We start from the raw sequence: 10,585 nt of genomic DNA, 5'->3' as shown, positions 1-10,585 counted from the left end.
CCGGTCAATCAATCTCCAGGGCCTTCCTCCGGGTCAATCAATCTCCAGGGCCTTCCTCCCGATCAATCAATCTCCAGGGCCTTCCTGCCGGTCAATCAATCTCCAGGGCCTTCCTCCGGGTCAATCAATCTCCAGGGCCTTCCTCCCTGTCAATCAATCTCCAGGGCCTTCCTCCCTGTCAATCAATCTCCAGGGCCTCCTCCCTGTCAATCAATCAATCAATCTCCAGGGCCTCCTCCCTGTCAATCTTCAGGCTCTTTGGCTTTTTACCCTCTGAGCTCAGTCCTCCACTTCGGCCTCAGTCCCGCAGCCAGGCAGTACCTGTCCTTTAAGAGCAGCTTCTAGCCAGGATGGCTGGTCGGGTGAAGGAGAAATCCGGGAAAGGGTGGCCCTTAGCTGCCAGCCTGGAACCAGGACTGTCTCATCCTAACCCTTTAAATGGAGGCCCCAAGGCCAGGGGGGCTCGCCCAGCAGCTGGTGAGCCAGCAGGGCCTCAGCACAGGTCTCCTGGCCTGGACTTGCACTTTCCACTCTAACAGGCGGATAGAGAAGGTGTTCAGTTCCTTTGCAAAATTCCTATTTTTCCATTGCCCTTCCTCTCTCTGCTTGCACCCATTTGCTTTTCTTCTCTATGCTTTTTTTTTTTTTTTTGCCCAAATAGGCTATTTTGGAGAGCAGTTTTAGGGTCACAGCAAAATTTAGAGGCAGGGACAGAGATCTCCTACATGCTCTCTACCCGACCCGCACATAGCCTCCCTCATGACCAGCATCCCCCACCAAGACCGGCACATGCGTCCAGTGGAAGAGCCTACATGAACACATTGTGACACCCAAGGCCATGGCTTGCCTTCGGTTCACGCTTCGTGTTGTGCAGTTTACGAGCTGGTACAAATGTGTGATGAATGACCTGCCCACCATTCGAGTCTACAGAGTCGTTTCACTGCCCTAAGAAGGTGTGTGCCTCCTCGTCCTCCCTTCTTCTCCCCTGGCCCCTGGCAACCTTTGATCTTTTCATTGTTCTTCATAGTGTGGACCTTTTCAGGATGACTTCCTTCACTTAGTAATAGTCATATGCATGTACATTTCCTTCATGCCTTTCCATGACCTGTCAGCTCAGGAATTTGTTGTCATGCTGGAAAGTGGTGTAAAATAATAGTAAATGCGTGATTTCAACATCCAATAAGTCACGAAGCATGTCCGTGAATGAACCATACCCAATCTCAGGCTCCCACAGACTCCCAGTCCGAATCAGAAGCCCCGATTCTACCATGACCACCCGACAGGACTTGATGCTGTAGTTGGGTTTTCCTCAAAGTTACATTCTTCATCCACTGGCAAAGCTTTTTTTTTTTTTAAGAAAGGTTTGACAAGATCTTTAAAAAATGAACAGTGGGCAGAGAACCAATTAAGAACACTGAGCAGGCCCAGCCGGCATGGCTCAGTGGCTGAGCATCTACCTATGAACCAGGAGGTCACGGTTCAATTCCCAGTCAGGGCACATGCCCGGGTTGTGGGCTCGATCCCCAGTGTGTGGCATGCAGGAGACAGCCAATTAATGAATCTCTCTCATCACTGATGTTTCGATCTCTCTCTCCCTCCCCCTTCCTCTCTGAAATCAGTAAAAACATATTAAAAAAAAATGTTGAGCAGAGTTGTGGCCAAGTTTGGACAAAGAAAGCCAGCCATTCCTTGCACCCTCAGCCAGCTGTTCCCAGAGAGGGGACTGGGTGGGGTTGCTCAGACCAGTTTTACGGACATTTATGAAGAAGAGATAAACATCAGACACCAAGCCCCACAAAAGCAGAAGCTGGTGCTCAGAGGAGCAGCCCAGCCCCCCGCCCCCCACAGGACAGAACTTGGGCCAAATACCTACTTCCTTCCCTACTAACTAGCAGTTCTCAGAAAGGAAATGGAAACCAAGTGCTTTCTCATTTACCAAAACTAAAGACCTCCTTGAGAAACAAGGTGGTGTGGGCAGTGTAGGAGCGCCTCGGCCCGGGCCCGGTCACTCCTCCAGGGCAGTGGCTAATAAAAAGAGAACGGGGTGTCCAGAAGAACAGCTTGTCACTCAGATACACGTCCCTGAAATCACCATGCAGGGAAATAGAGAAATGCATCCCTCGTCTCAGCCGGTTAGGTCACACTGACGACACTGCGGATTCCTTACTACATTCACAAGCCGGCCTGCTTCCTTCTAAGCCTTGCTCTGCAGGCCTCCTCGTGTTCACAGCCCAAACACAAGCTTATTCTGAGGTGATGAGCGGCTTATGCTCAGAACCCCAACATCGTTCCTTCATGTAGAGAACAGAATGCTGAGTGAGACCCGCTCCAATACAGGAGGGCGCCCACTAGGCTCCTGGCACACACCGTTCCAGTTAGGAGTTCTCATGGACGAAGGTTTGCCTGTACATGTGTCCTGCTTAGCACACACTCCCCAAGCTCACTCCCAGGTTCTGCTTTCTGGGATCACAAAGTTCATTTTCACTTTCTTTGCATTCCCCTCCCATTTAAAACTATTACATCAATAAAACAAGTGCTGTTTGATACCAGACATCTTGTATGGTGATAGTGAAACTAAGAATAAAAAAATTAACACGAACTACAGTGTTCTCACATTATAGAGATATGTAGTCCACTTTTAGCACAACTGGCAAGGTAAAAAAAAAAAAAAAAAGTCTTTTTTGCTGGCCAGCACAGCCAAGGGTTTGGTGAGCCTGAGTAGGGGTGGTGAAGGATTAAAGAAAAGACAGACAAAGAGAATATAACTGGGGCTTGGTGGCTCTCCTGTGCCTGGATGAGGCCACAGAGAAGGATCCAGAGCCAGCAAGCTGAGGCTTTATTTTATAATCAGAGGAAAACAAGGTAGTGGTCAACATAGTTATAATGTCCTGTGAGTTTCACTTGTTTTGGCAGCACTTGATGCACCTCCCACAGAGCTGCTCCCTACATTTTGTAATATTCTTTAAAAATATTTAACCAAAAGATTCATAAATAATGTTTAGTAATATTTGCAACAAAAGCCACACAAACCATCCCTATAATGATAAATACTATCTGATATCCAGTGTCTAGGTTAGAAGAGATTTTTTTATACTATTTTCTTGTTTTCCACGTACCTGTGCATACCCTGGAATAGCATCTTCTTTATATTCACTTGGGAAATCCTTCATTGAGATACATTTCTAGAAGTGAAATTACTGAGTATGTGCTTAAGCCTTCTTATATATATTATAAAATTACATTTCGGGAATTTTTAAGAGCTTTACACTCCATTTGTCCTTTGTATATTTATTAAATTAATTTATTCAACCAACATTTATTGAACAACTACTATGTGCCAGCACTGAGACTGCATCAGTACAAAAGAAGACAAACAAAAAGCCCTGACTTCATAGAGCTTACACTCTAATGTGAGCAGACAGACAATAGACAAACAAGTAAAACTATATAGTATAGTAGAGGGTGATGCGTACTAAGCTGAGAAATGAAGGAGAGGAAGGGCTAGGGATTCATCAGGAATGGCTGCAGAGCGGGGGCTGGAAGGTGATGGAGTGCAGATACAAAGGAAGGGAGGGAGCCACTGACAAGGCCCACGCTCCTGGGCCTGCCTGGGAACAGTAGGAAGGCTGCTGTGACTAAGGCAGTGAGCAAGGCGTGCAGGAGGTGAGGACCAGAGGGGGACATACCATAGAGAAGGACTTTGGCTTCTACGCTGAGACGGAACCTGTTGGAATGTTTTCAGCAAAGACCTGAGTTGCCGATCTGACTCACCAGGGTCCCTCTGACTGCTGGGTGGAGAATAAAGGGTCAAGGGTGGAGGCAGGAAAATCCACCCGTTAGGTGGTTCTTTGATTAATTCCCTTGAGATGTATGTTGGCCTGCACCAGGGTGATAGCAGTGAGGGTGGTGGAATGGGATCGGCATGTGGATCGATGCTGAAGACAGAGCCAATAGATTCTCCATCTGGTTGGAAGTGGAGTAAGAGAAAATGAGATGAGTCAAATACAACTTCTCGATTGTTGGTCTGAGTAACTGGACGATGGCGTCGTTATTCACTGAAATGGGGAAAACCAGAAGTGGGACCGTTTTGGGGGGACGTCAAAAGGTTCTTTGAGAGGTGATTTTAGGAGGTGATTTAGGCATGAGAAAGGAAGGACACCGTGAGGAAAGGCATGCTGGATGCGCCGGCTGAGTCACATGTTTCTGGAAGAGGTGGTGTTCGTTGTGTCCAATGCTGCTGATAGGCCAAGTGAGATAAAACGGAGGGCTGATGCTTGGATTTAGCTCAAATGAAGGTCATCGGTGACCTGGACAAGCAGGAGCAATTGTAATGGAATCGGTGGAGGCAAAAGCCTGAAGGGATTGAGTTCAAGAAAGAACGGAAGTGGAGGAATTGGAAATGTCAAAGCAAGTAGAGATAGCTCCTTTTAAGGTGATTACTGCACGGGGAGCAGGGGAACAGGGCAATGACTCGAGGGGAAAGTGGGACAAAAGAGATGATCTAGGTAAGATGCGGAAAATAGGATCCTGGCCGTAGGCTGAAGCGAGTGTTCGTTAGGGACAGAGAGGAAGGGGGATTTCTGGAGACACATCCTTGTCCTTGAATAGACGAGAAGGGGCGAGAGCAAGTGCCCTGGGGAAGGGGTTGATGGGAGCCTAGAAGGTTCTTCTGTAACCGCAGAGGAGGTGCCAGTGCCTGGGATGATAGGGTGGGTGGGTGGGTGAAAAATCTCTTCTGGTTGCGACTGTTTTCTGAATGAAATAAGATCATCGGTGTAGAGGGGGGATGGAGAGGAGAAGCTGGAAGTCTGAAGTGTGAGAAAGGGGTTGTCAGGGAACAGGGGAGAGTGGGTGAACTAGGGAAATGTATCTCAATTTCAGAGCAGGGCTAAAGTCCCACTTGAAAGCAATAATAGTAAATTGAAAGTTAGATTAGCGCACAGAGTTTTGTGTTTTTCTTCAGACAAATTCATCTGTGAACATCTGTACACAGACGAGGCTGAGAATTGGACCTCGCCAGTATTGCAGCCCTGGCAAGTGACAGAAACCCTGTGCTTTGCAATGTATGTTGTACAAATCTTTCCCAGGTTGTAATTTGCATTTTCCTTCCATCTGTATTTTTTTTTTAGCTGCAGAAACTTTATATATGTATATGGTCAACCCTATGATCTTTTCCTACGTTTTTTCCCATTGCTTTTCTGCTTGCATACTAAGCTACTCTTGACTGTAACCTGGAAAGGAGGCTCCGGACATGGGCCGCTCCTGGAACCCCGGCTGCACCTGCCCCGGGACTGGCTTCTCTCCATAAACTTGGGTTTTGTGCGCGAACTGGTTTTGTCTGCGACTTCATTCTTAGATTTCACAAGTCAACGAACTCGGACTCAGACACCCACATTTTGGTTTCACTATGATCTTCTGGTCTTTAAATGTTACTGAATTGATTACTCATTTATGTTTTTATACTTTAAATTCCCCTGAGATGCAGTTGTGCTTTTATTTTGATTTTGTTAGTGATTCCTCAAGTAAATGCCCAGAAAGAAAAGCAGAAGGTAACTTTCTGATACTTTACATGTCCAAAAATATCTAATATTTTTCATATATATATATATATATATACATATATAGTATATAGTTTGGGCAGGTACAAAATTTTAATATTGTAATTTTTTTCTCTTAATATGTATTGCTATGGCCAATGGATAGAATGTCCCTGACCCTTTGAGACAGCATGGAGGGACCTGGAGTGTATTATGCTAATCGTAATAAGCCAGTCAGAGAAAGACAAGTATCACAAGATCTCACTCCCATGAGGAACCTAATGAACAAAATAAACTGATGAGCAAAATAGATCCAGAGACATAGACGTATGCAACCAAATCTCAGAGGGAAGGCAGAGATGGGTGAGTGAGAAGAGATCAACTAAAGAACTTGTATGCATATTTGCATAACCCAGGGACACAGGCAGTAGGGTGGTGAAGATCTGGGGCAGGTGTGGGCTGGAAGGGGTTAATGAGGGGAAAAAGGGACATATGTAATACTTTCAACAATAAAGATTTTTTAAAAATAGAAAACAACCTAAATATAAAAAGAAGAAATTTATTAAATAAGTTAGTGTATAATTAGTAAAGAAGTCTATAAATGATTTTTTAAATGAGGGAGATAAACATCCACTGATAAGAGAACAAGCCCATGTGGGGGGAAAAGATAATGCATAACAATATGTGTACTGTGATTAGATTTTGAAAAATAAAACCCTACATGGGTGTATTATGGTATATCTATTTTTATATCTATACTAGAGGCCCAGTGCACAAAAATTTGTGCACTCAGGAGGGTGTCCCTCTGCCCGGCCTGTGCCCTCTGACAGTCTGGGACCCCTCAAGGGATGACCACCTACTGGCTTAGGCCTTCTCCTTGGGGAATTGGGCCTAAGCTGGCAGTCAGACATCCCTCTGGCAGCCCAGGAGCCCTCGGGGGATGTCCACTTGCCAGCAGGGAGCAGGCCTAAGCTGCAGTTGGACATCCTTAGCGCTGCTGAGGAGGCAGGAGAGGCTCCCATCACTACCGCTGTACTGGCAGCCGTCAGCCTGGCTTGTGGCTAAGCAGAGCTCCCCCTGTAGGAGCGCCCTGACCACCAGGGGGCATCTCCTGCATTGGGCGTCTGCCCCCTGGTGGTCAGTGTGTGTCGTAGTGACCAGTGATTCCCAGTCGTTCTGCTGTTAGGGTCAATTTGCATGTTACCCTATAATTATACAGGATGTCTGGAAGAATATGTATCAAAGATGAACAAATCACTATAGAGATCATAAGTCATGTATGGGGGAGGAAGACCTTTCACTTTTATTTTATATACTCTAAATTATCTGAAGTTTTAAAATCATGCCTTATTACTCATTAACGGCTATATCATTTTATACGGCCAACGCACACGTTTGCTTCACCTTTTCTCATGCCCTGATTTCCCTTGACACTGTTAACCTCCCTCCCTCCTGCCTTAGGTGTCTCTTCCAAGTATTCCTATGACACACTGTACTTATTCCAATTAGAGAACATTTCACTTTAACTTATGATTGCCCATTGGCCTACTTTTCCAAAGAGAATGAAAAGCCAAGTGCTTCCCCTCTTCATCATTTTATGTGATACCTTACCAAGGACCAGGCCAATCACTATTCGTTGAAAGGATCCGTGTGATTTGAAGGAGAGCGTGTATTAGCTGGTTCTCTGGAAAGGAAAAGAGGCAGCGTTCAGAAGGCGAGAAAGGGAAGTGATCTAGGCCGGGTGGAAAGTCCTGACGCTGAGCTGTGTTCAGTGGCTAGGCAGCCAAACCACACGGGGATGGTTCCCTTAACTGCAAGCGAAGTAGGTCAAAGGAAACGCAGCGGAGACTTGGGGGAGAAACCGTGCCAGAGCAGTAAGAAGGTAACTTGCCTTCTCCAATGGGGAATTCCACACTTGGGTAGGAGACTATTACGTAAACGTGTTTCTCCGATGACCTAGTAGTTCACATAGCCTACATGAGAGGGACACACAGGAGCAGCATGGAACTTCTGAAGGCTAAGTTCATCACTGCAAAGGCAGGACTTTCTTATTAGGTTAAAGACTAAGCTATCCCCCAAAAATAAATACCAAAAAGTATCTGTACATCTATCTGCAGAGGCCTACATAACATGGGGGCTCATTTCTTTCTCACGTTCCAGGCCCACGGTAAGTGGTCCAGCTTGTCGGGGAGTCTCTTGCCCAGAATGCCACGCGGGGACTCAGATCCCAGCCATTTATTGCCTCACTGTTCCCAAGGGTGGCACTTCCATTCTCATGGTCAAAGTTAGATTGTGGGCACATTCAGGACTCCAACCAGTGGTTAAGGGAAAACAGAGGCACTCAAAGGCAATGGCTTATCTCTGAAGGTAGAGATGACCCAGAAATTACATCATAGAACTTCAATTTACATATAATAGTTTCTAGTTGTGAAAAGAGGAAGAACTAGTCTCGAGCTGAGTAGCCCTGCATGTAATTACTTAGTGTAATCTCTATTTCCATGGAAGAAGGGAGATATGGATTTTGGTGAAAAACTAGAAGTTTTGCAATATAAAGAAATCAATACTGTGCTCATAACCTGGAACTCTGGTGGTCATCAAATGCTGGGCTAAGACTCCTTACTAATCCATACGCAGTACAGAAACCAAGGCAGGAAATTAAAGCTAACTGTATTCAATGTAAGCAGTGGTCCCTTATTATGAGATAATGTCTTCGTTATTTTTTTTGTTAAAATATCTGTAATGTAGAGTAATGATGGTAGAGAGCATTTCAAATGTCCTTTGTAAAAAAACAATGTAAAATAGAACATTGGCATCATGCCCACCCCCCAGTTTGTACATGTGTATTTGTTAAGATTTTACAGATCCTTGAGATCCTTACCTGGGACCAATGCCTTCTGTGACAACCAAGCACAGAGGATCAGAGAGAGGCCAATAGTGAGGACACCTACTATCCTACTCCTCCTTCAACACGGAAGGTGGCATCTCACCCCCAGGATAGGACTCCTAAACGCTGCCCACTGGGCCCAGCATCATCTGTCTCCCTTTCCATAGCCAGGTCGGTCCTCCTCCTCGGACTCCCATAGTTTTCTTCACACAGTACTGCACTGTATCAGAAGTTGATGCCTCTCTCCTGCTACTTGAATATGAGCACCTCAAGCATAAGAACCATGTGCTCAGCCCTAGTGGGTCTTGCTCAGTGGTTAGAGCATCGTCCTGCGGCCTGAAGGGTCCTGGGTTTGATTCCTGGTCAAGAGCACGTATCTTGGTTGCAGGCTCCATCCTGGCCCTGGTCGGGGCATGTGCAGGAGGCAACCAATTGTTGTGTCTCTCTCACATTGATGTTTCTCTCTGTGTGTCTCTCCCTCTTTATATTGAAAAGGAATGAGCACCTTCAATGAACACATGATTTTTGTTTTTGTTGTTGTTAATCCTCATCCAAGGACATTTTTCCATTGACATTTTTAGAGAGAGTGCAATTGCTGGATCCTAGGCAGTTTCTGTTTCCATTTTTCCCACATTTTTACTGTTGGTGGGAATGCAGTGCCCATCTGCATTCCCACCAACAGCACACAGGGTTCCCTTTTCTCCATGCCCATGCCACTAGTGATAGACTGCATTTTATTTCATTAATCCCCTATTGATGGACATTTGAGTTGTTTCCAGTCATTTGATAGTATAAACAATGCTGCAATATATAAGTTAAGACATGTCATTTCACACATACGGGAGGATATCTGCAGAATAAATTACTGCCTTCTCATCTTTCACCAAAATCTCATGTTCAGTTGATTAACAATTTTTGCACTGGACGGGAATATTCACTAAAACACTTGAACCTTTTGTTTCATATAAAAGACTCATTCATGTCATAGACTGAAACCACCTCCCAATTATATATTTCACACACTAATTAACACCAAACTGCTGTCTGGCCCAGAAGGATCCCTTCCTTAGTGCCTCGCTTGCATGGCCAGATTAACAATGGGAGACACACACACAAATAACACCACCAACGCCTATGAAAAATGTAAGCACAATACCAGGAATAGGAGCACAGTGCCAGGCAGTGTTCTCACAGCACAGCAATACCCTCGCTGCCTCGGAGCTTCTTAATTCAAGGTGACATCTCAGCAGTCTCTACACTGGTTGGTTGGTTGGTTGGTTGGTTGGTTTTCATGTTTTCCTTTTGCTAATCCTCACCCGAGGATATTTTTCCATTGATTTTTAGAGAGAGTGGAAGGAAGAGGGAGAGACAGAGAGAGAAACATCAATGTGAGAGAGACACTTGGATTGGTTGCCTCCCACACAGGCCCTGACCAGGGCCAGGGATTGAGCCTGTTCTTGTCCTGAATCGAACCCAGGACCTTGTAGTTGGAGGGCCGATGCTCTAGCCACTGACTCAAACTGGCTGGGGCAGCAGTCTCTAGGTTTGTGGGCCTTCTGGGGAAGCTTATAAAGTTCAAAACTTTGTAAACATTACCTGTTGAACTTCTTAAAATTGTAACCCCCAGGCTATTTCACAGGCTCCCATTTGCAAGGAACAGAAATTCATCGTTTTCTAGTCACTGGTCCAGTGCAGAAGCCCAGACACTCCTGAGCAAGGTCCAAACAGAGAACTTGACTGTGGCGCACATCACCCCTTGGGCCTGTCACTGAATGTGTGAGTCACCACCCTCAGGAGGGATAGGATATAATAAAAACACCAGCGAGCATTTCCTGAGCACTCACACGGGCCAACCATTACGCATGCGCCACATGCATTCTTGCTTTAGCTTCAGTCCAGTGCTGAGGTCAGCTGGACCCACAGGAAGCTCATGTCTGCCCTCCTGGCCCCCGGCCCTCCCCCAGAATAACCCCCTCCTCCCCAATTCCAGACTTTTCATGTGTCCTAAGAGCTACTGAAGTGACAATATCCTTGCAGGAGGGGACGATGAAAAGGCAACCATTTACACACCATTTTGACTGATTTTACCATATTCTTTACATGATAAAAGAAGGGTGGCATGTTAATAGGGCAAGGAGGTGATGGTTCCTTAAACGCATTGTGT

At 45.7% G+C, this 10,585-nt stretch overlaps 1 protein-coding gene across 1 annotated transcript in view; it reads right to left on the bottom strand.

Annotated features, from left to right (window-relative positions):
- The window catches only part of NABP1 (nucleic acid binding protein 1), a 51,808-nt gene that overhangs the window by 8,060 nt on the left and 33,163 nt on the right, over window positions 1-10,585 (bottom strand). Inside the window, exon 3 of the mRNA XM_015566117.1 lies at window positions 9,578-9,674. Coding sequence (XP_015421603.1) covers window positions 9,578-9,674 — 97 coding nt within the window. The remainder of the gene's footprint in view (window positions 1-9,577; window positions 9,675-10,585) is intronic.

Source organism: Myotis davidii, unplaced genomic scaffold (assembly GCF_000327345.1).
Source record: "Myotis davidii unplaced genomic scaffold, ASM32734v1 scaffold221, whole genome shotgun sequence".
Taxonomy (NCBI): domain Eukaryota; kingdom Metazoa; phylum Chordata; class Mammalia; order Chiroptera; family Vespertilionidae; genus Myotis; species Myotis davidii.
The sequence above is the reverse complement of the archived record's forward strand: the minus strand, read 5'-3'. Positions and strand labels throughout refer to the sequence as shown.